General features: G+C 38.6%; 1 protein-coding gene across 4 annotated transcripts; it reads right to left on the bottom strand.

Annotated features, from left to right (window-relative positions):
* Nucleotides 1-1,058: 1,058 nt before the first annotated feature.
* brd8a (bromodomain containing 8a) lies at nt 1,059-21,699 on the bottom strand. 4 transcript variants are annotated; one of them, XM_041802226.1, is made up of 20 exons: nt 21,345-21,699; nt 20,832-20,928; nt 19,281-19,350; nt 19,147-19,196; nt 18,886-19,008; nt 18,693-18,773; nt 18,524-18,588; nt 15,997-16,139; nt 12,756-12,941; nt 11,780-11,858; nt 9,219-9,353; nt 8,944-9,095; nt 8,247-8,727; nt 8,098-8,141; nt 7,701-7,993; nt 7,397-7,489; nt 5,544-5,612; nt 5,151-5,433; nt 2,005-2,049; nt 1,059-1,827 (listed from the first exon to the last, which is right to left on the bottom strand). In XM_041802226.1, the coding sequence occupies exons 1-20, from the start codon at nt 21,385-21,387 to the stop codon at nt 1,768-1,770; spliced, it is 2,592 nt and encodes an 863-aa protein (XP_041658160.1). In that variant the 5' UTR covers nt 21,388-21,699; the 3' UTR covers nt 1,059-1,767. The 4 variants fall into 4 exon arrangements, 3 of the variants coding, with proteins under 3 accessions (XP_041658160.1, XP_041658161.1, XP_041658162.1); XR_005992700.1 differs by having other exon boundaries at nt 1,805-1,827; nt 5,099-5,433; XM_041802227.1 differs by lacking the exon at nt 2,005-2,049.
* Nucleotides 21,700-22,599: the final 900 nt, after the last annotated feature.

Below are 22,599 nucleotides of genomic sequence, written 5' to 3' on the forward strand. Positions count from 1 at the left end.
TGGTTATTACTCAAACAAAAAGGGATTAAAAGGTGTGTTTTCTTTCCAGACTGTGTCAGTCATGACAGAACTATCGCCCAGCATAAAGATGCTTTGCTTGAACTGTTCAATAGTGCCATAAAAACGCCAAATTCATGCATTACTCTAAAGCTAGGCTGTGCAACTGGAGGCCCTGGGGCCGAGTCAAGGTCATTTTTTGGCCCTTTAAGTAGACTACTTATGTTGAATGATGATGCAGACAGGTTTTTAACAAAAAGAAGAAATGTATTTTCTACTTTAAGAAAACAAAAAGCAGATGCAGAGAACAGAGGTCAACAGGTAATGAATGGAGAAGTATGCGTTTTATGTTTGTGTAAACCTATTCCAGACTTGTACAGAACAAGAGAAAACTACATCAGCATCACTACCAGTGGCATGGATTTTTTTTTAGCAAAAAAAATGACATTTTTAACTGCAAGCACCATCAAGGCGTGTCTGCCTGCATCAATTGAAGTTGTCACAGATGAGAAAATCCAAACCCATTTATTGACTGAAGCTGTAAAAATTGTGATTGCTGCAAATTTTGACATCAAAAGTTTGATGCTTTTGAACATTTGCAACCCTTGCTTATTCATCCTTCATAGTTAGTGGAGTCTAATAAAAACGTAAACACAATGAGTTTGTACAGACAAGTGCGAGTTGCCTAAAAACAAAATGTGGTATCACTGGATGGCCTCCATCAAATTATTAACTCAAAAAGTCTGTTCATGATCATGCCTTCTTAAATGCCAACAAAATAATAGAAAATAATTCATCATTGATCCTACATCAGAATTAAAGTCCTGTAGCAGATGGTGTGTCCAACAACGAACAATGTCAACATAGAACTACTAACACAGCTTTTATTCTACATTAAAAAGGCCCAGCCTGCAGTGATGTGCAACCTAGCTAAACTGTCTGGCATCTCATGTGGCTGTATCGTTACCCTGATTGTTAAGAAGTACCTCATACCACTCCAAAAAATTGGAATGCCCTTTTAAGCTTTATTGTGCAATAGTTTAAAATGACAGGATGAGGGCTCAATAAGAAGTTTTATTGATCATAAAGTCCACAAAACAGTTAATTAACATGACGTTTTTCAAAAATACTGCAAACAACTCAGAATATGCATGAAGTTACTGTTTCACAGGAAGTGTAGCATCAAGAATATCAATCCATCACAAATGATACACTCACATCCAACAACAATCTGTAAGACTTTAAAATAAGAAAAACTTGAATAATTCCATACCAGCAACAAAAAATGTTCAAGAATTAGCATATGCCCCTCTGGTCAGTCAAGGCTTATCAGACTTTTACCCTCTGAGATCAAGTATCACCACAAACATGTTATATTTATCAACATCAAACAAGCCAACACCCTGCAGGAATACTCTCAGCTTATTTATAGACAAGGTATAATTTCAACCTTTATTTTTAAAACCTGATGTAATTCAGAGCAGGTGGGTCTCAGTAATCTGCAGCTGTGTCTGTAAAAGGTTCCACCTATTCTTTTTCAAGGCCCCATTGTAACCTGGGATTAAATAGTATGTTATCCATGTCTTCATGGCTGCATCAGAAGAAGTAAACTCTCCAAACTATTTGAGCTAGAGTGCAAAAAAAAAGGTTACACTGCAAGTAACGCAGAATGAGAATCTGTGCAGCTGACATTGAATAAGTTCAGTCTTGTGGTGTCACACCTTTCACATCAACTCAGGGATACTGCAGGAGAAATTTCACACTGTAGGCTCATTTCTTCATCTTGAGGTCAGCTTCTATGGCACAACGGCGCCCTCTGGTGCCTCCATCCTTAAATGAACAGGGACAAGGGCAACATGCAATCTGTTAGAACCCGTCTAATCGCAAACGGGTGTTCAACTAAATTAACATATTCAGAAAAATAAGAGCGTAACTGAATTTATTTTCTATTTCAGGAAAAAAGATAAATAGAGGAAAGGTTTCAAAGGCTGCAGACTGGGTACTTACAAAGAGTGAAAGAAGGAAGGCAGGAGAAGACATGGAGACAGTGTCCTGTAAGAGGAGAAAGAAAATTATCAGAGCTGTGGCTCAAGAGTAAAGTGAAAGGCTCAACAGAGAGGAAATAATGCCGTTCAACACAAATGAAACTTTATATTCAACACAGTGGAGGGTTTTTGTGAGATTCAGGAAAAATACTGTTTAAAATGTATTTATTCACTGCACTGCAATCCAACAACTTGGTCATTTTAAATCAATCAATGACATGAAACATATTCTATATACAAATATTCCTGTCAAACATTTTACTGAGCATAGCTTCAAGCTTTACAGTTATCTCCTGCCTTCCCTCAATAAGTGGTTTCAGTTTACATCAATGCCCTATGATGAAAATCAACATTTAATACTAGCTTTTAAGTTGCTGAATATTTTATAAGAACTGTTGCTCCTTCAAACAGCTGTGAGTAAGAAGAGCTTAAAGAGTAACTAAACCCTCAGACCCCTTTGTCAGAAGAAAACTTATTTACAGTCATGGACAAAAGTATTGGCACCCCTGGAAATTTTCCAGAAAATACACCATTTCTCCCAGAAATTGTTGCAATTACAAATGTTTTTGGTACACACGTGTTTATTTCCTTTATGTGCATTGAAACAACACAATTTTTTTTTTCTTAATGTCTTTGTCATTTTACATCGTAGAAATGCGGTTCAAACACTTCAATGAATGGGAGAATCTCATCTTTCACTTTCACCCTCACTTGCCATCCCATGTGATTCTCAGGCAGAGTTACAGGGCCAATAAGAGAGCAATGAGCATATGTCATCACCTCTCACTGTGTACCACTGAATGAATCCTTTTTCCATCAACTTTTGCATACATAATTGGTTGACTCTTTCTTTTGCAAACCTATTGACACTCTGTAATCCCTAAGGCCCTCCCTATCACAGATTTCGCAGGAAGATAAGGCGAGAGACAGGAGTGAGAGAAGAGAATTAGACCTGTTGGTCTTTGATGATGGCGAAGCGTTTGAATGTTGCAGAGGCCTTGGAACAAATACCGAGAAGCAGTGATGAAGAAAACACAGCTTCAATTTGGTGAAAATAGAACGACAGACAACAGTTATACTCAAAAACCATATAAAAATGTCATTTTAGACATGTTTTCTGCACTTACCTATATTCATATATTCCACTGCTTTTGTGAAGCTAAGACTTTGCTCAACCTATTTCAAGCATCAAAACAGTTCGTCCACATGAGTGAAAGTGTTTTTTCACAAAAGATTCCAAAATCAGTCAAAAATCAGATTTTAAAATTCAGCATTTGGGCTAAAATAATTCTTTACACAGTCCTCTAGGACAAAAATGGGCCTCAGTATGCATAAAGCTGAGATTGTCCTGAAGATTTTGATATAAAACACTCAGGTATTGTGTTATTTGCCAGTACCTTTAAAAGGTGAATTAAAAAATAATGTAAAAATCGGGTAAAAAGTATAACCAATTACAGACAGAAAACCTATTTCCGTTCCCTTTTGTGGCTACAAAAAATGAAAGAGAGAAAAAGGAGCACTTTGAAACATCTGCATTGTTTCTGTTTCTCTTGTACCTGTTGGCATGTAGTTGCGTGCCAGCAGAAGGTGAACACAGCTATGCCAGTGAATGCATGTTGCTAACTTAATGAACTAAAGAGATGGCATCATTACACAGGGGAAATATCCCCAATATGTTGAATTTTTGGACAAAATGGACAAGAAGGTCATAATTTAAAAGGCAAGTTTAAAAGCTCATGTTGTATTATTTTCATGAAAACATCTGCGCAGCGATTCCACTGAGGCATATCATTTTACACACAACCTATGCGTAATACTGTATGCCTCTGTGAAGTAGTTGTCAGACTGTGAGCATATTAAAGGTTTTTAAAAGTTTTTATGTCTGTTAGTGATGTTATCTGGCTGCAAAGTTACAGTTTATGGGTTGTAAACTAGGCCACAATAACATTTAAGTCCACACATTCAAAGGCAGACATACAGCTGGCTACTTGCTGATTAAATAAATAGCAACTCTGTTCAGGGATTTAATTTTTTTGGTAACACAAAAGTACTCCAAGGCATTACTTTTCTTAGTAGGTAACGCAATGGAACGAGTTCCTTTTCTCAGTATGTGAAGCAGTGATGCAGTGAGTTAGATAAAAGTTACATTACTCAACACTGGTCAACACTAGAAGCTCAGTCACATTATCAAGCCAATAAAGTGAACCATTAACAAAAAATAATGAAAATATAATTTAATTATGCATTTGTCTGCTGGTTACTTTCTTAAAATAAATGCCAGACAGCTTTCTTTAAGGTAGACTGTTAGTGTTAAACTTTCTGCATGCAATTATCTTAACATCACTTTATCAATCCATTATCAATGCAGATTTCCAAACCAACACAAATATTTTAGTTTTTTTATTCACTAAGTGGTTCACTAAGCTTGTGCACAAATTGGAATCAAAAAGAGAAAATTGGACTGGCTAATATCAGTACCCTGTGTTCATTAAAAGGTAATCAGACAGCAGTGCTTCATTCAAATTTACAGGTTGGGGAATACTGATGTTTGTTAAAGTTAGGTTTAAGGTTCTTACAAAGCAGAGGAGGTGACACTGCAGAAATGTCATCACTATATTTGTGCAGTGTTCAGGAAATTGCTAGTAATTTTGGTGAATACGAAATATTCCAGTATTTGGTGTCTAGGACTTTTGTTGTTATGGGACCGAAGCAGGCATCAAAATTATTTGATTTTTACTCATGCATCGAGTATGTACCAAAGTTTATATCTGGTACTGTGGCAGCCCTAGAGTAGATATTTAAGTGGTTCAAATCAACAATGTAAAGTTGGTGTATTCTTGCATTAGGACAGGTGGCTTTCATTGACTAAGGTTTTAATTGTAATTGATAACCTGTTTCATGAACGTGAATCACTTTATCCCAATTTTAGAAGCACTTAAAGCAATAGCAGGCCAAAAAGCTATCCTTATATAAATCTTAAATCATGCTTTGGAAAAAGACATGCAGATCTACTTTAGCATCTCTATCTTCTACATTTAATCAGCCTGTTGTCTCACCCTTGTCTCTTCTTCTGTACTCTCTGCTTTTGTCAAAATTCTAGTGAAGCACCTTGTCAGTGGAGTCCTGTTTGCGTGTGCTCTCACGGCCCCTCAGGCTCTTGGCGCTGATACCAGACTCTGACGTCTCCATGATGAGCTGGGTGGCTAGAAACTGCTGGATCTGCTCTAGGACGTCACGCTGCATCTCCAGAGCCATGTGGTACACGTCGTGGTCCAGACTGTTGTACATGACAGCATTCTGAAACATCAGCATGATGTCCCTCTGGAACTCAGCTGTGGTCCGGATCAAACCGGTCTCTATGTTCTTTTTTATGGTGGCCAGGTCCATTGGCCTGTGGGTCACAGAGATGAAGAGCTTTTTTAAAAAATCAGTCTTTGGTGATTCAGATTTTTACTTTAAACAACCACTACAACAAAGTCCAAAGACAGCAAATTAGCTCACCTGTGCACAATACTGTGGTATCCAGGAGCAATTTCATCTGTTACTGGCTGAAGGAATACATTTGCATACCTGCAAAATATTCACACATATCATTTATTTCTATGATGCTTACAAGGAAGTGAAAAAACCTAAATCTACTGCAAGCTGATGGCAAGCTGTTAATGTCAACACAGAATTTACAGGATTAACAACTGAATTAAAACTTGTTATCCTCGCTGGTTGCAACCAGAATTAATTCTAAGCTAAACTAATTGTTTAAATATTTATTGTTAAAATAATTCAAGCAATTTAAACTTGTTTTTTAAGTCAGTAGCAGTTCAAGAAGCCAATACCAGGCATAGTAAAATGGTTGCAGTCTATAACACAAGGTATGGATGAGCTGTTGCCCCACAGGGTGTGAACAGCTGCGAACGATCAAATTAGTTCCAATATCATGATTATTTATACCTACATACTACCAGTGACTTTTTATGGTTTTTTAAAATAATTTACAGAAGAATAATGTTATGAGAAATACTAAATTCACAATTGATCCTCAAACAAAGTGAACTAGGCTCATCTCATCATGAAACTCTGCACTACTACGGGGTTATACACCAGCACAATGCAAAGATGTTATACAGTCAAAATTGGTTTGACTGAATTTTGATTTAAAAAATCAAGACAGATTGCTTGTAGTCATGTTATCCTGATGACATGTGAATGTCAGATGGAGGGCAGAAAGTCAAGAAAACTGGTTTGGAATTATCATGGACAGCATTTTTCCACAGGTTGAGCAATTTGCCTGGTGTGGAGGTGATGAATATCACAACTAACTTAGCCTTAAAGATTCCAACAACACATCTAATTAGTTGAAGAGGAATTAGAGTCTTGAAGAGTCTTGTACTGAAATAAAAGGCTAGCTGTGCACCTTTAACAGCTTTTCATCATCTTTGTCAAAATTGTGCTTTTAATGAAAACAGTGATACTGTATATCATTTATCAAATAAGCCTCATGATGAATGCGTCTTCATGAACAAGCCTGTTCTACAAAACGGCTCTTTGATATGAAACGCAGAAGCTGGTTCATGTCTGAAAACAAGCATCCTTTTTTCCATTTTTGTTGATATTTACTACACATTTTAAAAGCCAAACTGGTACCAAAAGATAGGCTGTTATTACTGATCTGAGGCAAATTATCCGGATTCTTAAAAGAGACGGCTTACCAGTTTCAACAAGCGAGGCTGGATGGACATTCGCCGTAGAACAAAAGCAAGATCATGGTTAATGTGACAGACTGTACTAAACCAAACCGGACCATGGCTGCTGCTGTTTCTCCACAAGACTTTTAATCACATTTCCCTGACTGTATTACTTCTTTCAAGACTCAAAAGTAGATCAATTTTGATTTGTTTCACTTTTTATTTGCAAATGAAAAGAGGGCAGAGCCTTTAACAGCACAAAATTTGGGCATTTTGATAGTGCTTCTCTATTCAGAATTCCTTCCTGCTCCCCATCTAGAGTTTTTTCAATGTTGCAAGATGTCATCAAAAAAACCACCTATAAAGTTATATGCAGACTATGTCAGATTAAACAGGTATTCAAACACTTAAATGTGTAACCAGTACAGACATCCTGCAAGGAGGACCACATGCTGGTGGTGCCAGCAGTGATAAAATTTGCCACACTTGGCAAACTAGTTTTACATAACTTACCCACCGATGCTGTGATCTCATATTAAGGCATGTTAAATAAATTTTGCTAATTTTTTAGTGTTTTCTTAACCTAAGACTAGTTGACTAATCTGAAATTTGATTGTGTGTACATGTGTATGTTTGCATGTGATTTATATTACATCCTAATGTCAACCTGACCTGTGATTTGCCGCTGCACGCCACACCAGCATAATGGCTTTCTTCCAGATCTTCTGAGCCTGCAGAGCTTCCAGGTCTTCACTGCACATGGAACTACACATAAAGCACAATGCAAGAGGACAGCAGGTTAAAAACATAGAGGCATCATCAGGCAGGACCTGATCTGCAGCATGACTCAGTTAAAAAGGATTTTTGTTGACAGAAAAGTTAAAAAATCTGCTTACACAACACCCTAAGCACTATCAAGAGGGCAATCTTTTCACAATCTATACTTCCTTTCTTTGCTTGAACGTTTTACACTCACAACTGTGATGAGGCGGGGCTGCTGGGGATGGAGTCTGCGGTCGTGTGGAGCTGCAGAGATGAGGAGGCCGTGTGGAGGCTGTATCCATCCTCGCTCTCGCTGGCTGCAGGCTCTAGCTCCATCTCTCCATCCGGCTCTGACAGGAATCCCTCCGCCCCGTCCCCCTCTTCCTCTTCGTCTTCCTCTTCTTCTTCATCTCCACACACTGCCGGTCCGTTGACCTCATTGTGAACTTTAATCCCTGAGGCGTTTTCTCCGCAACCAACACTTTGTCTGTCTTCTGCTTTCATCTCCTGCATAGATGCAGGAAAAAAGAAATTCAAGAAAGCAGTGAGGGTGTTTGAGTGATTTCAGTACACAAAAATGGTGTTTGCACTGTTCTTGTTGGATGCTATACCTTAAGATGCCTTTCTGTCAGTGGGTTACCTTCTAATACTGACTCTGCCAAGATAGAAAAGATAAAAAGAAGGAAATGGTTATGCAAAACAAATAGATGCACACAACTAAATCCTTTTAATCATCATATTTATGCATGTGTGTGCATACCTCCAGATAGTTTATTAGGCCTTTGCTGTGCCCACTTCTCATTCTCACATTTTATGGTTACATCCGAGGAAATCTGGCTTTTCTGGTGCACCATCTCTCCACTCTCTTTTATCGCCTCTGGCTGTGGAGTTGCTCCAGCATGGCAATGCTCCAAACTCTTTGAGCTGCATGAGGATGAGGAGGTGGGAGGAGGGCCTCGTAGTCCCACAGAAAAGGCTGCAAAGCAGTGATCTTGACTGTTGCACACAGAGGAGAGTAAAGCAGAAGTCCCACCCTGATCCTCCAACGCTTCCGTCTTCCTCTCTAGGCTGCTGTTAAAAGACGAGGACTGCTGGACCCCCGTGGGCACTGCTGGGTGAGGCTCATGGGGCTGGAAAGGCCCAGTGGCCCAGGCACCAGACAAAGCATGGCTGTTCTCTTCACACAGTGACAGAGCAGCCTCGACTGCAGCTGCGTCCAATGCCTCCGCTGTCTCATCCGCCTGTGGAAGAAATGTTACATCTCTGTCTTCATAAAGACTCCATTTATAAATCATATTTTGCAATTTCCTTTAATCCTTAGAGATGTGGTTCAGTTAACTGTTTAAAAAATTTCCTAACCAATAATAATTCCCACTATGAATTATGTTTTTAATTTCTAATTTTTATATCAGTTGAAATTTTCTTCTGTCTAAATGGCCTGTGCTTGTCTTTTTCACCTTGTCCTCAATGATAGCGATAATGTCCCCCACTGTCTTCAGGTCAAGCTCATCTCCCATGTATGACACAGTCACATCCTCCTCACTGAGATCTGACACCTTTACATCTGCAGACACAGGCTGGCATCCAGGGGGCACCAGCGCGTCCACTTCTGTGCACAAACAACAGATTTTCATCTCTTTTTTTCGCCTCAAGATAAAGTTTTATGAGCAAGATGTTTTAAATTTTTTTGGCCTGTGGGTTGACAGAGTGGTGGGTGTACAGATATACAGACCAGTGCTTGTAGCAGAAGTAGAGCCAGTAGGAACAGCAGGGGCACTGGAGGCTGAGTCTGTGCTGACCATGAAACCTAACGGGGCAGAGAACTGTGAGGGGCCTGCCTCCAAGAGACGTGACAACATTGGGGCACCTGTTCAGGAAACATTCAGTCACATTAATATGCAAAGTGCAGAGAGCAGAGAAAGAAGTACAGGCATTTAAGCCATGTAGAGTATAAGCAAAAAAGTAAGACAACAGTAGTAACAGCGTATCTGCGTTCATACATTCCTCATTAGGGCTTGTTTGGAAACATTTATGTAATCAAATTTGAGAAGTTAAGTTTTATTCTTACTTACTGTTGATCAAGCTTAAAAAAGTAAATGCATACTTATGAAACAAAATAGTACAGTACAAGCCGGTTGTGAGGCACACTGGTCACAGTCTGTGTTTGGGCCCTCTCCAGAGGGTGAAAAGGTTTAAACTGTCTTCCTGTGCAACAATTTTGGTAGCCTTTAGTTGAGCCCACAATGTGCGGTTTCTGTGCAGCTCTGTAGTGCCATCGGTTTTTCACATCAAGAATTTGCATTCCTACAAGCTATAATATGGTAGCTGAGCTCTCAAACCGTGACAGACTCAAACAGATTCTAAGCCAACGAGTTGCTCTGCCCATCTCTGCAGGTCACTCTTTGATCGAGGAGACTTTTCAATCAAACCAGCACTAAGTGAAGTTTACTTGTTTATCAGTAAACTCCTGTTTTCTTTGAATGCAGGGTTATTAGGATTAATGTTTTGTGCTCTGATAGCTTCTCTTCTCAAATCAAAGTGACCAAAGAGTCACAGTAGCAACATTTTTATTGTATCTCAAGGTGGATGCTAAGATGTACTGGTATAGAATAATAGACACTGAACTTAAAAGTGCAAGACTAGGAACTATATTTGTATGTGCCTCTGTTAAGATCTAGACAGACAGCATCCTACCCCACATAAAAATCCTCTGGCTGCTGAGTGTTTCAGCCAAACCCTTATAGACATGGGTTACATCATCAACTTAGGTTTTACCTCTTCCCAGAATACTTCTACAGGCCATGAGCTTCTCAATTCACTCCTGACTTGCATCTTTCTTGGAGGCTACTGGACATGTTGACATGTGTCAAATGTATATCTTGGAGCAGCTTCTTTATGAATCTCTGCATTTATCCAGTCGTTACGATTAATAGATGGAAGATCTAAAATCCAACTCTATGTATTCCCACACTTGTTGACCAGTAAAGCAGCTGCTTGCAGTACACAATAAATAAAGGTAAATTTTCAATAACGTCAAGTCTTATGCAATGTGTTATGATGGTGGACACACTTGTCATCATGACAGCACATGAAGCAGCACTTTATACTTCTATCAGTGTTTCCCACATATTGACTCTACCTGGGTGGGCAATCCAGGTATATTTAAAGCCATCTTAATATACATGCTCACCTTTTGTTGAAATTAAAAAAGCCCAACAAAAAATCACAGACTGTAGAAAGAACTGGACAAAGCCTGTGTGGCGTCAGCTGTCTGCTTACAATAGGTGGACTCAAACAGCTCTTGAAGCCAATTCGCAGCAGCCTACACATTGAAATCCTATCTCAACCGAACTTTGGATCAACCTTACAGCCCGTCCACTTAGCTCAACTTCCTGTCAGCTAGCTAGCTAGCATTCTGGTTGACAGAAACGTAGCAATCTATCAATTAAATGAGACGCACCAATCAGTCCGCAGTGAGGTTTTTCCTCAATATAATCGAAACGATTGTGGTAGAAAAAAATTCACCCCCCCGTAAAGCACATGAAAATATTAGCTAATGAGACACGTCTGGTTTTTTGAAAGATTTTTAAGGCCTGAGTTGAGAAAATTAATGCTGTAAATAAAGTGTCAAGTGATATAGGGAAAACTGAATGCCTCTTTTCTTTCAACATATGATATTTATCATAACATACGTAACAAGCATATAAAAAGACTGATTAAAATTGAATAACTGTAGGTAGAAAAAAATGATTGGTTAAAGACACATCTAAGTCAAGGGGCCTTCTAAAATTTAAGACACTTACTGGTAAAAACTGGACTTTTAAAGTCCTTAAATCTATGAAATCCAATATAAGACTTTGTAAGGCTCTGCAGGAAACCTGCTGGTAAATGCACCAGTTAAGGTGTGATGTCATTCTGTACTCTTGTACCCCTAAGATTATGGTTGCAGTATGCTATGCTACCTCAGCAAAAATAAACCTTAATACATGTAGTTCACCTGCCATGATTACAGAATATCCAGTGAAACATTTCTACAAGTGATGATGTTAGCACCTGTATACAACATACTGTTTAAGAACACTGTCAAAAGAGCAGAAACAAAAACTTAAACATACATAAAGAGGCAGAAAGTGGCTGTCTCTGCTGCCAAAGTAAGTCTTTTTGAGGGAATTGCTGGGTATACTGGTTTCACTGGTGACACGCAACCGATATTTTAGATCAAAGAAATCATATTAAAAGTGCGTCTTATAGACAAGATATTACGGAACTTAAAAGAGTTGAAGAAATCAGTACCTGAGGCCTGAGAGGGAGGTTGGGTTGGCGGAGCGAGCTGTAGGTCATGTGCTGCCGTCAGGACATCTCCCTCTCCGATCTGAAAACAAGAACATAAAGCATGAAAGATATTTCAGACGTGTTTTGACTGTTTTCTTGTGGGTACACTGCAAAAGAAGTACCTTCTGGGTGTGGTTGGATTCGAGAAATGGTGTAGACATCAAGTGAGGATAAAATAATTCTCACATTATGAGATTTAAAAAAAATAGCATGGGCTTCTTGTATATACATTTTTAAAGGAACAGGCTAAAAACACTCAGTGGGCAACTGTCAGGCAGCCTTTCAGGAAGAAACTCTGTAAAGGTAAGTCTGAATGACTAGTTCTTGGATAGAGACTTGTGTCATTCTGATGACCAAAACATAGTGATGAAAGCTGCACTGAGAGAATAAGTTACAAAACCAACATAGTGAAAGCTTTGCATTCATGCCTATACAGACGTAACAGATGTAATGATATAACGACTTTCAAACAATATGTTTGTTTCTTGAGGTTTACTTTCAGGAAATAGTTGAAATCATCTTTTAACTTAAAGCACACCTTAGTGCACTTCTCTGGAAAAAAAAACATGTTTTCTAAGAGAAAATCAGTATTATCTTCAAGGTGTAAATGAAAACAAAAAGAGGAAATGCCAGAGCATTAATAGAGTTTATGCATAACACTGTACAAAGCTGCTACTGAAAATCCTAACACTGAAGAGGTCCTTAGGTGAAAACAGATGTATTTTTTGACAGCTAACTTAACAAGATTTCTTTTCAAATACATTTGCCCAAAGGACTGAAGCCTTTACAAACTAGTATTATAACCACTCTGCAGATACCAAACCAACTGAATAAAATGACAAAAAATGATTTATTATAATAATAATTAAGTGGAGTTTATAGTCATGAGAAAGGATAAAATGAAGAAGGTATGTTACAGGAAATCACCACCACCCACCAGTCTAGCATTTGTAGCCAAGATGTTTCCCTTCTTCAGTAACTCGGACAAGAGTGGAGATGGGGGTGGTGTGGCTTTTTGGCCCAGAAGCTTCTTTTGGGTAGGGTCATCAAGAAATGTCCCATGGCTGATGTCATCATTACCAGAGGCCTCAGGAATTGTCATTAGTCGTGCAGATCCTGATGCCTGGAGAACAATAGGGAGGGAGTCGCAGGCTGTAGATTTACTTGCCGTTTCACTTGGCATTCACTTATGCATCTGGCTCTGTCATGAGTGTTTTTGCTCATTAATTAATTGCATGTTACTGGAGAAAACTTCTAGAGAGCAAACCAAAGAGCTCAGGCTGTACACAGCTACCCGACGTGTAGAATATAAACTACAAACACAGTGACACCAAATTTGGTTATTACAATGTTAATTCTGAGATCAGAACTAACATGATATTAACATCACAATCAATAGAAACATCTGATCAGCTCAGACTGATGATTGGTGGGCAGAACACAACATCTGCAATCCGTTCCTCCGTTTTTTTTCCTCCAAGTATGGAGGAGCACGGTCCCAGTGTTTTGGTTCAATGAGTGACTGTTGTAACTGATTACTCCCTACAATTTACTCTCTACTACTCTGTAGATGTTGTAGTTACAGCAGCTTTTGAAAAACAGAGTGACCTTGCTCAGTGGTTTCACCTTGTTTCCTTAAAGGGATACTTCAACATTTTGGCAAATTCGCCCATTGCCATAATTCCTATAGTCTTAGTAATAGGTTTTTTACCTTTAGTTGTCGGTGCAAGCTGTTTTTAGATCTGGGAGGACCAATATACCAGCTGCACAGCTAACGCTACGGAAGCAGACGGAATTTTTTGCTTTCCCTCATCAAACTCATCAAATACACAATCCAACAACTCCAAAATGCTCTTGTGGACAAGTTGTGACCTGCAAATTCACCACGCAATGAAATAATAACGTACAATTATGTAACATTACGACACATGAAGCAAATACTTGGAACTATTTCTTGAGTAAACCACTGGGCAGAGTGACACAGTGCAGCAGCCATGTCTGGAGTGTCTGGAGCTTTGCATTTAACTTTAAAACATCTCCATCTTGAAATGTTCCATGATTATTTCATAGCGTGGTGAACGTACAGGTCATGACTTGTCCACGAGAGCGTTTTGGAGTTGTTTGGAGTCGGTCCCCCCAGATCTAAAAACAGCTTGTACCAACAACTAAAGGAAACAAACCTATTGCTAAGACTATAGGAATTATGGCAATGGGTGAATTTGCCAAAATGTTGAAGTATCCCTTTAAAGGCCCCCCTACTTATATCTAAGAGAAAAACTATCCTCCCAAGACCCACATGAAAAAGCAAAACATTGATGTCTATAACCAACAAAATGTTTATCAGGTCATTAATAAAATCCTAAGAAATAGGACTTTCTTACCTTGGCCTTGGCATGAACTATTTAATAAGGGTTTTTATCATGGTTTTAGTTAATACAAGGGGTTCTAGGTTGGGATCCAGGGTCCTAGCCTGGTGAATACCTTGTGTGTAGTTTGTCATTATAACATAAATATAGCCTATTCATCAGATATGTATGAAATAAAAATGAAACAAATGCAGAAACGGACTCACTCAGCTGAGAGTCACCTGTTTACAGGGTAACTTGATGAATCTATACACCAATCTCATTTCCATTAGTTTTACAGGTTAAAACATTGACTTTTAAAACAGAATTTGTCATTAGCCAAATTGATAGCAATGTTTATCACTATGTAGTGCCAAGGATTAATTGGTTGATTATGTATATGTGACTGAAGCCAGATAAAGTTCCTGCAAGTCGGCATTCCGGTGGTTGAGAAAAATTGATACAAAGTCGTTTTCTTCAAAATGATCATTTTTCGTTTTTTCTCATTTTATGCAAGTCCGACATTTAAACTACTCATTTGATGAAAAAAGTAACAAAAATGTGATATTTAAAAGCGCTAATTTTGTGTTTAAAAATGCCCTATTCTCGCAGTTGCTGCAAGGATATTGAGGGGAGGGGAAAGTGAAACTGCGGGGTGATAATTGGCCACTCAGTCTGCCATTGTTCCCAGTTTCGCCCATTGAGATGAACAATAACAAACACCGCATGGCTCAAACGCCACCCCCCTCAGCATGTATACAGCTGTTTCTAGTTATCATCTTTATCAACAAGCCTCAAGATGCACCCTGCAGCGAAGAAAAGTAGAAGAGATGATGAGGAAGCAGCAAGAATAATCAACAGACTTTGGACAACTTCAAGATCACTTGACAGTGAAAGTTTGATGAAGGCGGATTTCCTATGGGAATATTTTGATGAGCGTCACCAGTCCGATTCAGAAGCTTGGTTGGTGGGTGGACTTTATGTAAATGTGGCCCTGTTGTTCACGCCCATCACCCGGCCTGCCTGAAGGGAGAAGTCCTGAAACTTTGAGCCTGGTTTTCTCAGAAGAAGCAGGAACTAGAAGTTAACATTCAAATGAGCATATCTTTGTAAAATATGCTCAGATTAAGGTGCATGATAAACCATTAGAAATCTTGGAATCTACGCTTTCATAATGTGTAAAAAGACTCAAAAATGACCTCGGACGACTTGCAGGAGTTTTTACCAGCATTGGTCACATATGTGTACTTGGTTTATCAGTTTGTTTTCAAAATCTTCTTCCATTGTTGTTCGCACTGCAGTGTACTTCACCCACTGGCCATGTGCATACTGCGTTTTGCCTCCACACTACGTTCACTTTTTGACGCTTATAACAGATGAAGGGGAAACGTGGTAGCCATGATGCATTAGCACATATATAGTTTATAGCAAGTATCTGGTATCTCCTGCATTATAGGTTTACCAATCAAGGAATGATTTCAGTACGAAACTTTTCATCAGTGGTTAACATCTTTCTAATTTGTTTTTGCCTCTTCTTTAAAGAGGACTGTTAAGAATTCATATTCTGACCTTATGCCTTAAATCCTGCAGCCATATTATTTTTGGATAACAGGTCAAGAAGCCGAATGTTTTACTTAAGGTTAAGTTGGTCTAACTGTGCTGTGGAGAGAAATTACAGAAGGAAAATTAAACATGATGCACACAATCAACTGAAGGAGAAAACATCATAGTAAGCATAACACCTAGAAAAAAGCAAACTAACATTTAAGAGACCTGAATCACTTTAGAAAAGTTCACCACACCTTAAGCAATGTTTAACTTCCAGTGACTTACATTCTTTGTTGGCGTTAGAGCCAGTGTCAGGCACTCGAGTGGGTCACCTGGTGAGAAGTCCTGACTAGGGGAGCTACAGCCTGAGGGTGAATGCACGCTGATGCCGGGCACTCGCTTAGGTGTGTTCTTTGCCACCTGTCTGGCTGAAAGAGGGAGCAGCAGCACAGAGAGGGTTTTCTAATCAGACACACATAAGAAAACCATTTTCTTCACAAACAAAAGATATGATGCAGATCTTTAGCTTCAGGGGGAAAAGCTATAACAAAATATGAAAAACTATTTCGACAGAATGTTACAAAACTTTGTACAGATATTTCTGGCCCACATAGTGTGAATCCAGCTAACGGCATACATCTTAAACAACTGACTAAATCTTAATTAGTCTTCTGTGAAATGATGTGGCGACATGTCACAGTTTATCATGCTCAAATACTAAACCTCCACGATATGAGAAAGTCGATTATGTGCGATTTTATTGTTCCATAGAAGGCAATGATATAGTGAGAGCTCAATAACACACCAAGGAGTTCAAAACTTTATTTTAGCGCAACTTATAAATCCACCAAGGGGAAATTTGAATCTTGTAATCTATTATGGAGCATGCTAATCATACACAAAGACTGAAATGATGCACTGGATACTAAGGAGGGATGTCAGAGTGAGGCAGTACCACCTAAGAAGGAGCACCAGTGCTCAGGAAGTGACCTGGCACATTTCCAGCTACAAAACCAATTTCCAGACTTGTTCCAACTGGGGCTTGAACTGGATACCCTCCAGATCCCAACTCGAGTCCTTACAGACTGAGCTACTGCTGCCCCATTTGCTTTTCCTCATGTTCACACATTACATGTGCTTGAAAAAAGTCTCCTCTTAATGGAAAATAAATCCAAAATCTATTTCTTAACATTATGCTTAAACTAAGGGCAGCTGGAAGCCACCTCAAGCTTTATCTGACTGCATCAAAATGAACTGAAAGCAGGTCGATCAAACCCAAGCCTTCATTCATTCGGTAAATTGTTTGTATACAGAGAAAGAAGAAGCACTTTGTCAAAGAAAAAAAATTCTATAATGGTGCTAAACTGAGAGTTCTGCCATGTGTTTAATGCAAATGCTCACACTGCAGTGATGATTTATTACACAGCACTATCATACACTACATGTTAGCATCTATTCTGTCCCGCAGGAAGTTAGCATGCTACTATAGCAATGGCATCTTAGCAGTCTATCAGGACATTATACAAAGCACTGCACATGGTTCCAATCTTTTGTCTGTTGACATGATAACAATGAGTTTATCAATATGCTACAGCTGAGGCAATTGTTGAATCTGATTTTACAGACCTAAGGACTGCGCCAAAATGACCAATTTAGGGCTGTGAGCTGTGCCTACCATCTATTCTGAGAAGTATCCTAATGCTGATATATAAGACAGTATGGAAATGAGGAGTTTTCAACCAAAACATATGAAATGTCATAAGTTGTTGTTCAATGCATTTAATTTCAGCTCAAAAAGTAAAAAGCAGTATATCAGGACATTGTTGTGCATCTACAAGCTATGAGCTCTGTTTTATTTTCAACTGAGGTTGAAAATGGATATTGTACATACAAGCTATGTATGTAATTTATTATGTATAACAAGGGTGCCAAACTCTATCACAGCAGGCGCCAGATTCTGGATTTAGGTCTAACCTGAGAGCCTAACAGGGTAAACATTTACCCTTACACTGTCAAACTTATTTTCACCAGTTATTAATTATGAAAAAGCACTGATAATAAATCACTTTGAAATTGAAAAAGTCAAAACGATAAGTTTTAAGCTCAAGGAAACAATTTTTAAAAGTGAGATAAAAGGTCAAAACAAAAATAAAATGGAAAAATTGTATTTTTAAGTAAAATTCATGAGTTTGGAAAATCAAAATGTGAGATAGAATTCGAAATCATGAGTTTACAAGTCAACATATTAGTTAAAATAGTAAACTGTGAGTCTAAAGGGTTAAAATATGGGACAACACAGCCAAAACTAGGGGTTGAAATGGTCAAACTATAAGGAAAAACATGAAATAATGAGTAAAAAAGGTCAAAATATGACTTAAAATTTAAAAATGTGTATCTGAAAGGTCAAAATATGATAGAAAAAGTAAAAATCATTAATTGAAAAGGTCAAAGTATGGAATAGAGTGTCAAAATCATAAGTTTGAGTCATAAATTTGAGAAATATGAAATGAAATTTTCTTTTACAACATTCCTGTTTTTAATCTCTTGATTTTCACTCTTTACTTTTCTGATTTTGATGACTCTTACACGGATATTTTAATTCATCAAGGTTAAGTTTATATTTCTATACTGGAGAAAATCCGCAGAGCTCATACCAGAGGGCCAGTTATAATGGAAATATGATATGATCTTCTGGGCCGGATATCACTGTACCATGGGCCAGATTTGGCCCCCAGGCCATGAGTTTGACACCCCTGGTATTTGATAATGCCCTTTCTTTCAGCAGAGCACCCATTAAAAGTGGAGGAGATACCCTGATAAGCAGCGTCTGTGTTTTTTCTTTTCAGCTCTGCTTCTTCCTCTTCCAATTTCTTCTTCCTGGTAGACACAGAAACTACCATTTATTTTTTTATATGTAACAGTACAAAAAAATCCAGTATTAATATAAAAACAGGTCTGAATGTAAGTTTGTTGCATCTTACTGCTGAATTTCTTCCCATATCTCTTCGAGTTTGGAATCAAGATGTCCTGCTTGAATCAGTTCAGCCTCTCTCTTCAGCTTCCTACAAAGACATGAAGTCAAAGCAATTTCATTGATGCAGTTTATGATGAAACAACTAAGCTTTTAAGTCTGACAATGATGTGTGCGTGCTGTTAAAAGCTATAATTGCATACCTGTGCTTCTCCTGTGTTTCTTTGATCAACTTCTTAAGCTCGTCAATCCTTTCAGCTGTCAGCCGACGCACTATCACATCCTCCACTGTCTCCACCACTTCACCTTTTTCACCACGCTTCCGCCTGAAGGTAACAAATGCATTGCTTAGTTTAAGCATCGCTCTCCGGCATATACTGTCAAACATTAAAAATTTATGTCATCTATTTTAGCTTACAACTCTACAAAAGCATGCTAGAGACAAAAGAAGCTTCTGATCTCACTTTGGGGCTTCTGTTGTTTCCAAGAGCTCAGAGTACTTGGAGGCACAGTGCTGTGAAGAGACAGGCGAAAATGGAGAATGCATTTCCTACAGGAGGAAATATAATAAAATTATGTTTGTGTTCAAACATCATACCTTTTGAGAGAACCAGTCAGGCGGTCGTCCAGACTCTGCAAATGGTTTGATGGCCCGACTGACAGATACCCTGTTAAAGATGGTCAAAATGAGATAAAAGTCCAAAACAGCCTTTGATTTCTGTCAAGGTTAGAACATTTTCAAACTCTAGTCTCTATTTATCTAAATAGTCTTTTCTAAATAGTCTTTTTTATTTTTATCATTGGGCAAAGGTATTTTATGTATATTTCAAATCAGGAAATCTGCTTGTTGTAAACACATGCATAAATGATTGCATAATCAAAGGAAGCGTGCACTGGGCAACATAAAAACACTTCTACTGATTCCATCTGTCACCATATCTGCATGTTTTGGACTCTGAGTGGAAATTAAAGAACCCATATTTTCAGCATCAACCAGAGAGCATGGAAAACATTACATTACTCTACAAAACATTACGCCTCTCACAAATTAAAATGATGCATAATTTCTCACCGAGTTTTTTGCAAACTCTAAGTGGGTTTTCTTGTATTGTGTACTAAGGAGAGGCTTCAGTGTAGCCACTCTGCCATAAGCCCAGATCAGTGGAGAGTTGCAGTGATGGTTGTCCTTCTGGAACTTTAACCAATCTCCACACAGGATCTCTGGAGCTCAGTCGGATAGACCATCGGTTCTTGGTCACCTTTCTAAGGCTCTTATAACAAGATCGTTCAGTTTGGCTGGGCAACCAACTCTTGGAAAAATCTTGGTTGTGCCCAGCTTCTTCCATCTGAGAATTATGGAGGCCACTGTGCTCTTGGGAACCTTAAATACAGCACAATTTTTGTAGCCTTCCCCAGATATGGGCCTTTTAACAATCCTGTCGCTGAACTCTGCAGGCAGTTTCTTTGGCCCCAAGGACTACCAGCTGTGAGGCCTTCTATAGAGAGGTGTATGCCTTTCCAAATCATTTCCAGTCAGTTTGAATTACCACAGAGTGACTCAGTGAAGATGTAGAAACATCTCAGCAAAGATCCAGAGAAATGGGAGATGGCTGAGTTAAATTTTAAGTGTTTTTTTGCAAATGGTCTGATTACTTAGATCAATGTGATATTCCAGTTTTTAATTTTCTTAAATTTGCATCATATTCTAATTCTGTTTTCATTTTGTTATTATGGGGTACCGAGTGTAGATTAATGAGAATAAAACAGATTTTTCTCGACTAAAGCATAAGGCTGCAACATCACAAAATTGACAAAAAGTAAAGGGGATCCGAGTACCTTCTGAATGCACTGTAGCTGTGCAATTTAGACACATGAGTGAGTGTTTGCCTGCCTTTTAGTGATTAAAAACAAGAAATTACCCACTAGGGTGACCTTTGTTACCTCTATTGGTGTTACTCTGGTATTTAAAAAAGGCATGAATGTTGTTTGATTTTCACTGGAATTGTATTGCAGTTTAATTATCTAGTAACATGGCAACAGAAAATCTAATATAACTCTTTCATTCACCATTTCAAATTCTGCCCACAACAAAGAAAAATATGCCCTTGCTTTAGACAGAAATAGCAACAATAAAACAGTGGTTCAATACCAGTTCTGGTCCCCACTCTTCATGACAGATGTTGCCAAACACAGCTTCTCCCTCACTGACCATGGCTCTGTTGGTCCAATGACAAGCAGCTTGTGTTCTGCACATGTGGAGGAAAATGATCCAAAAAAAGATGCATATTTTATCTAGTTATACAACACCTTAGATTCATGCTTATTCAACTGAATGCCTGCTACATATCTCAGGCCCGGCTTTGATAATCTCTTTTGCTTGGGCTTCATTTTGATGCCTCCTAGAGCTGCCCACCATGCCGACAGCCCACTATAGAAAATACAGACTGACTGCACACACAAACAAAGCACCGCGTTTACAAACATGCGGATGTTAAATATGTATCACCACTTAATGGAGCTGTCACATCTTGATGACAGCTATTAATCCTCGCAGGCTCCCCTGCAGGGAGGTTCAGTGCAGGAAGTTAGAGCTGATAGCATCCACAGTACGACACACTCGGTGCTAACAGATAGCATGCCATTATGTACCAGCGGTACTCACTTCCAACCCCGTTTGCCATGTTCCTGTCATCCCGACATCCCATACATCGTAGTAGAAAGAAACTCAGCAGTTAATAACACTGACGAGGTCCGAAAACGACACACATGAGACGATGGACATTAACATCAATACACGTAACGTCGTTATGGATATGAAAGATTTTTCTGCCTTAGCTAGCACGCTGAATCACCATTAACCGTTAAAGTCTCGTCTGTCTTTGCTGTTGGTAACTTAAAGACTAAGTAGCTAGCTCAAAATGCTATATCAATCCGAGTAGCGTGAAAAGACTCGCCAAAACGAGTTAAAACAGTCTTAACCTCAGCAGAGACCATGCTACCAAGTGTCAGCCAAACGACAAAATGTATCTAACTGAAGTCACTAACGTTATTTCTCATTCTAGCTAGCAGCGACGTGCTCGTACACGCCCACCACTCTAGCTAAATGATGGTACAATCCTGGATGTTGATACTCACAACTTAGCCAGTTAACTCGCTTGTTTTTGGAGAATTACTCAAAATTATCCATTAGTATGTGGCTTAACAACAACAGCAGCTGTAACACTACTAATAAAACTACAATTACCGTGTTAACAGTCCTATTATGAATGATATATGCTAAAATAAAGGGAGGAAATATGTAAGGCTAGATTGAAAACCATAACCATAAGGGTAGATGTAACAGGCTACCTGAAAGCTAAGCTATAACTTCATACATTATCCCTCCATTTACTTGAATAACTTTAAAGCTCCTGTAAGTAGATTTTACCTGAAACAGGCAGAAATTAAAAAGCTAGAGATACTTTAATACAGGGCCACACATAAGACGGCATAAAGAGGAGAGCTTTCTGGGGCCCAGCCAAACTGGGGGCCCATAGAGATCAGCAAAATCATGGTCCATTGTAAAGTTAATCTCTGATAAGCATATTTCTAATTTAAGATGAGTAAAAACCACATTTCAAAAGCAACAAGTCATACATTTTATCGAGGCTCACAGTTTAGCCTTTTCAAAAATTTAAATACCTTTTTTTCCACACAGAACATTTACTAAAATATTTGGAAAGTGGTATCACTGCTTATAGCCATGATCTGCACAAACTTTAGGGTGCCAGAGAATACAATCAAAGGAAAAAAATTACTAGGGAAAAATATTTGAATAATTGCACATAAGAAAAAAAGGTAAAAATCTCCAAAAAGGTATTGAAATTGGCCTGAAAAATATGTATAAAGTGGTGACCAAGATGCAAAAATTGGTTGAA

The sequence above is a fragment of the Cheilinus undulatus genome, linkage group 12 (genome assembly GCF_018320785.1).
Source record: "Cheilinus undulatus linkage group 12, ASM1832078v1, whole genome shotgun sequence".
NCBI classification, from domain to species: domain Eukaryota; kingdom Metazoa; phylum Chordata; class Actinopteri; order Labriformes; family Labridae; genus Cheilinus; species Cheilinus undulatus.

Coding starts and splice junctions, on each gene's coding strand:
- brd8a (XM_041802226.1), bottom strand. CDS start 21,387: ATGGGATGTCGGGATGACAGGAACATGGCAAACGGGGTTGGAA. Junction 5,434..5,543: donor TACCACAGTATTGTGCACAG/GTGAGCTAATTT, acceptor TGTGACCCACAG/GCCAATGGACCTGGCCACCA. Junction 2,050..5,150: donor AACAGGACTCCACTGACAAG/GTGCTTCACTAG, acceptor CTCCTCTTACAG/GACACTGTCTCCATGTCTTC.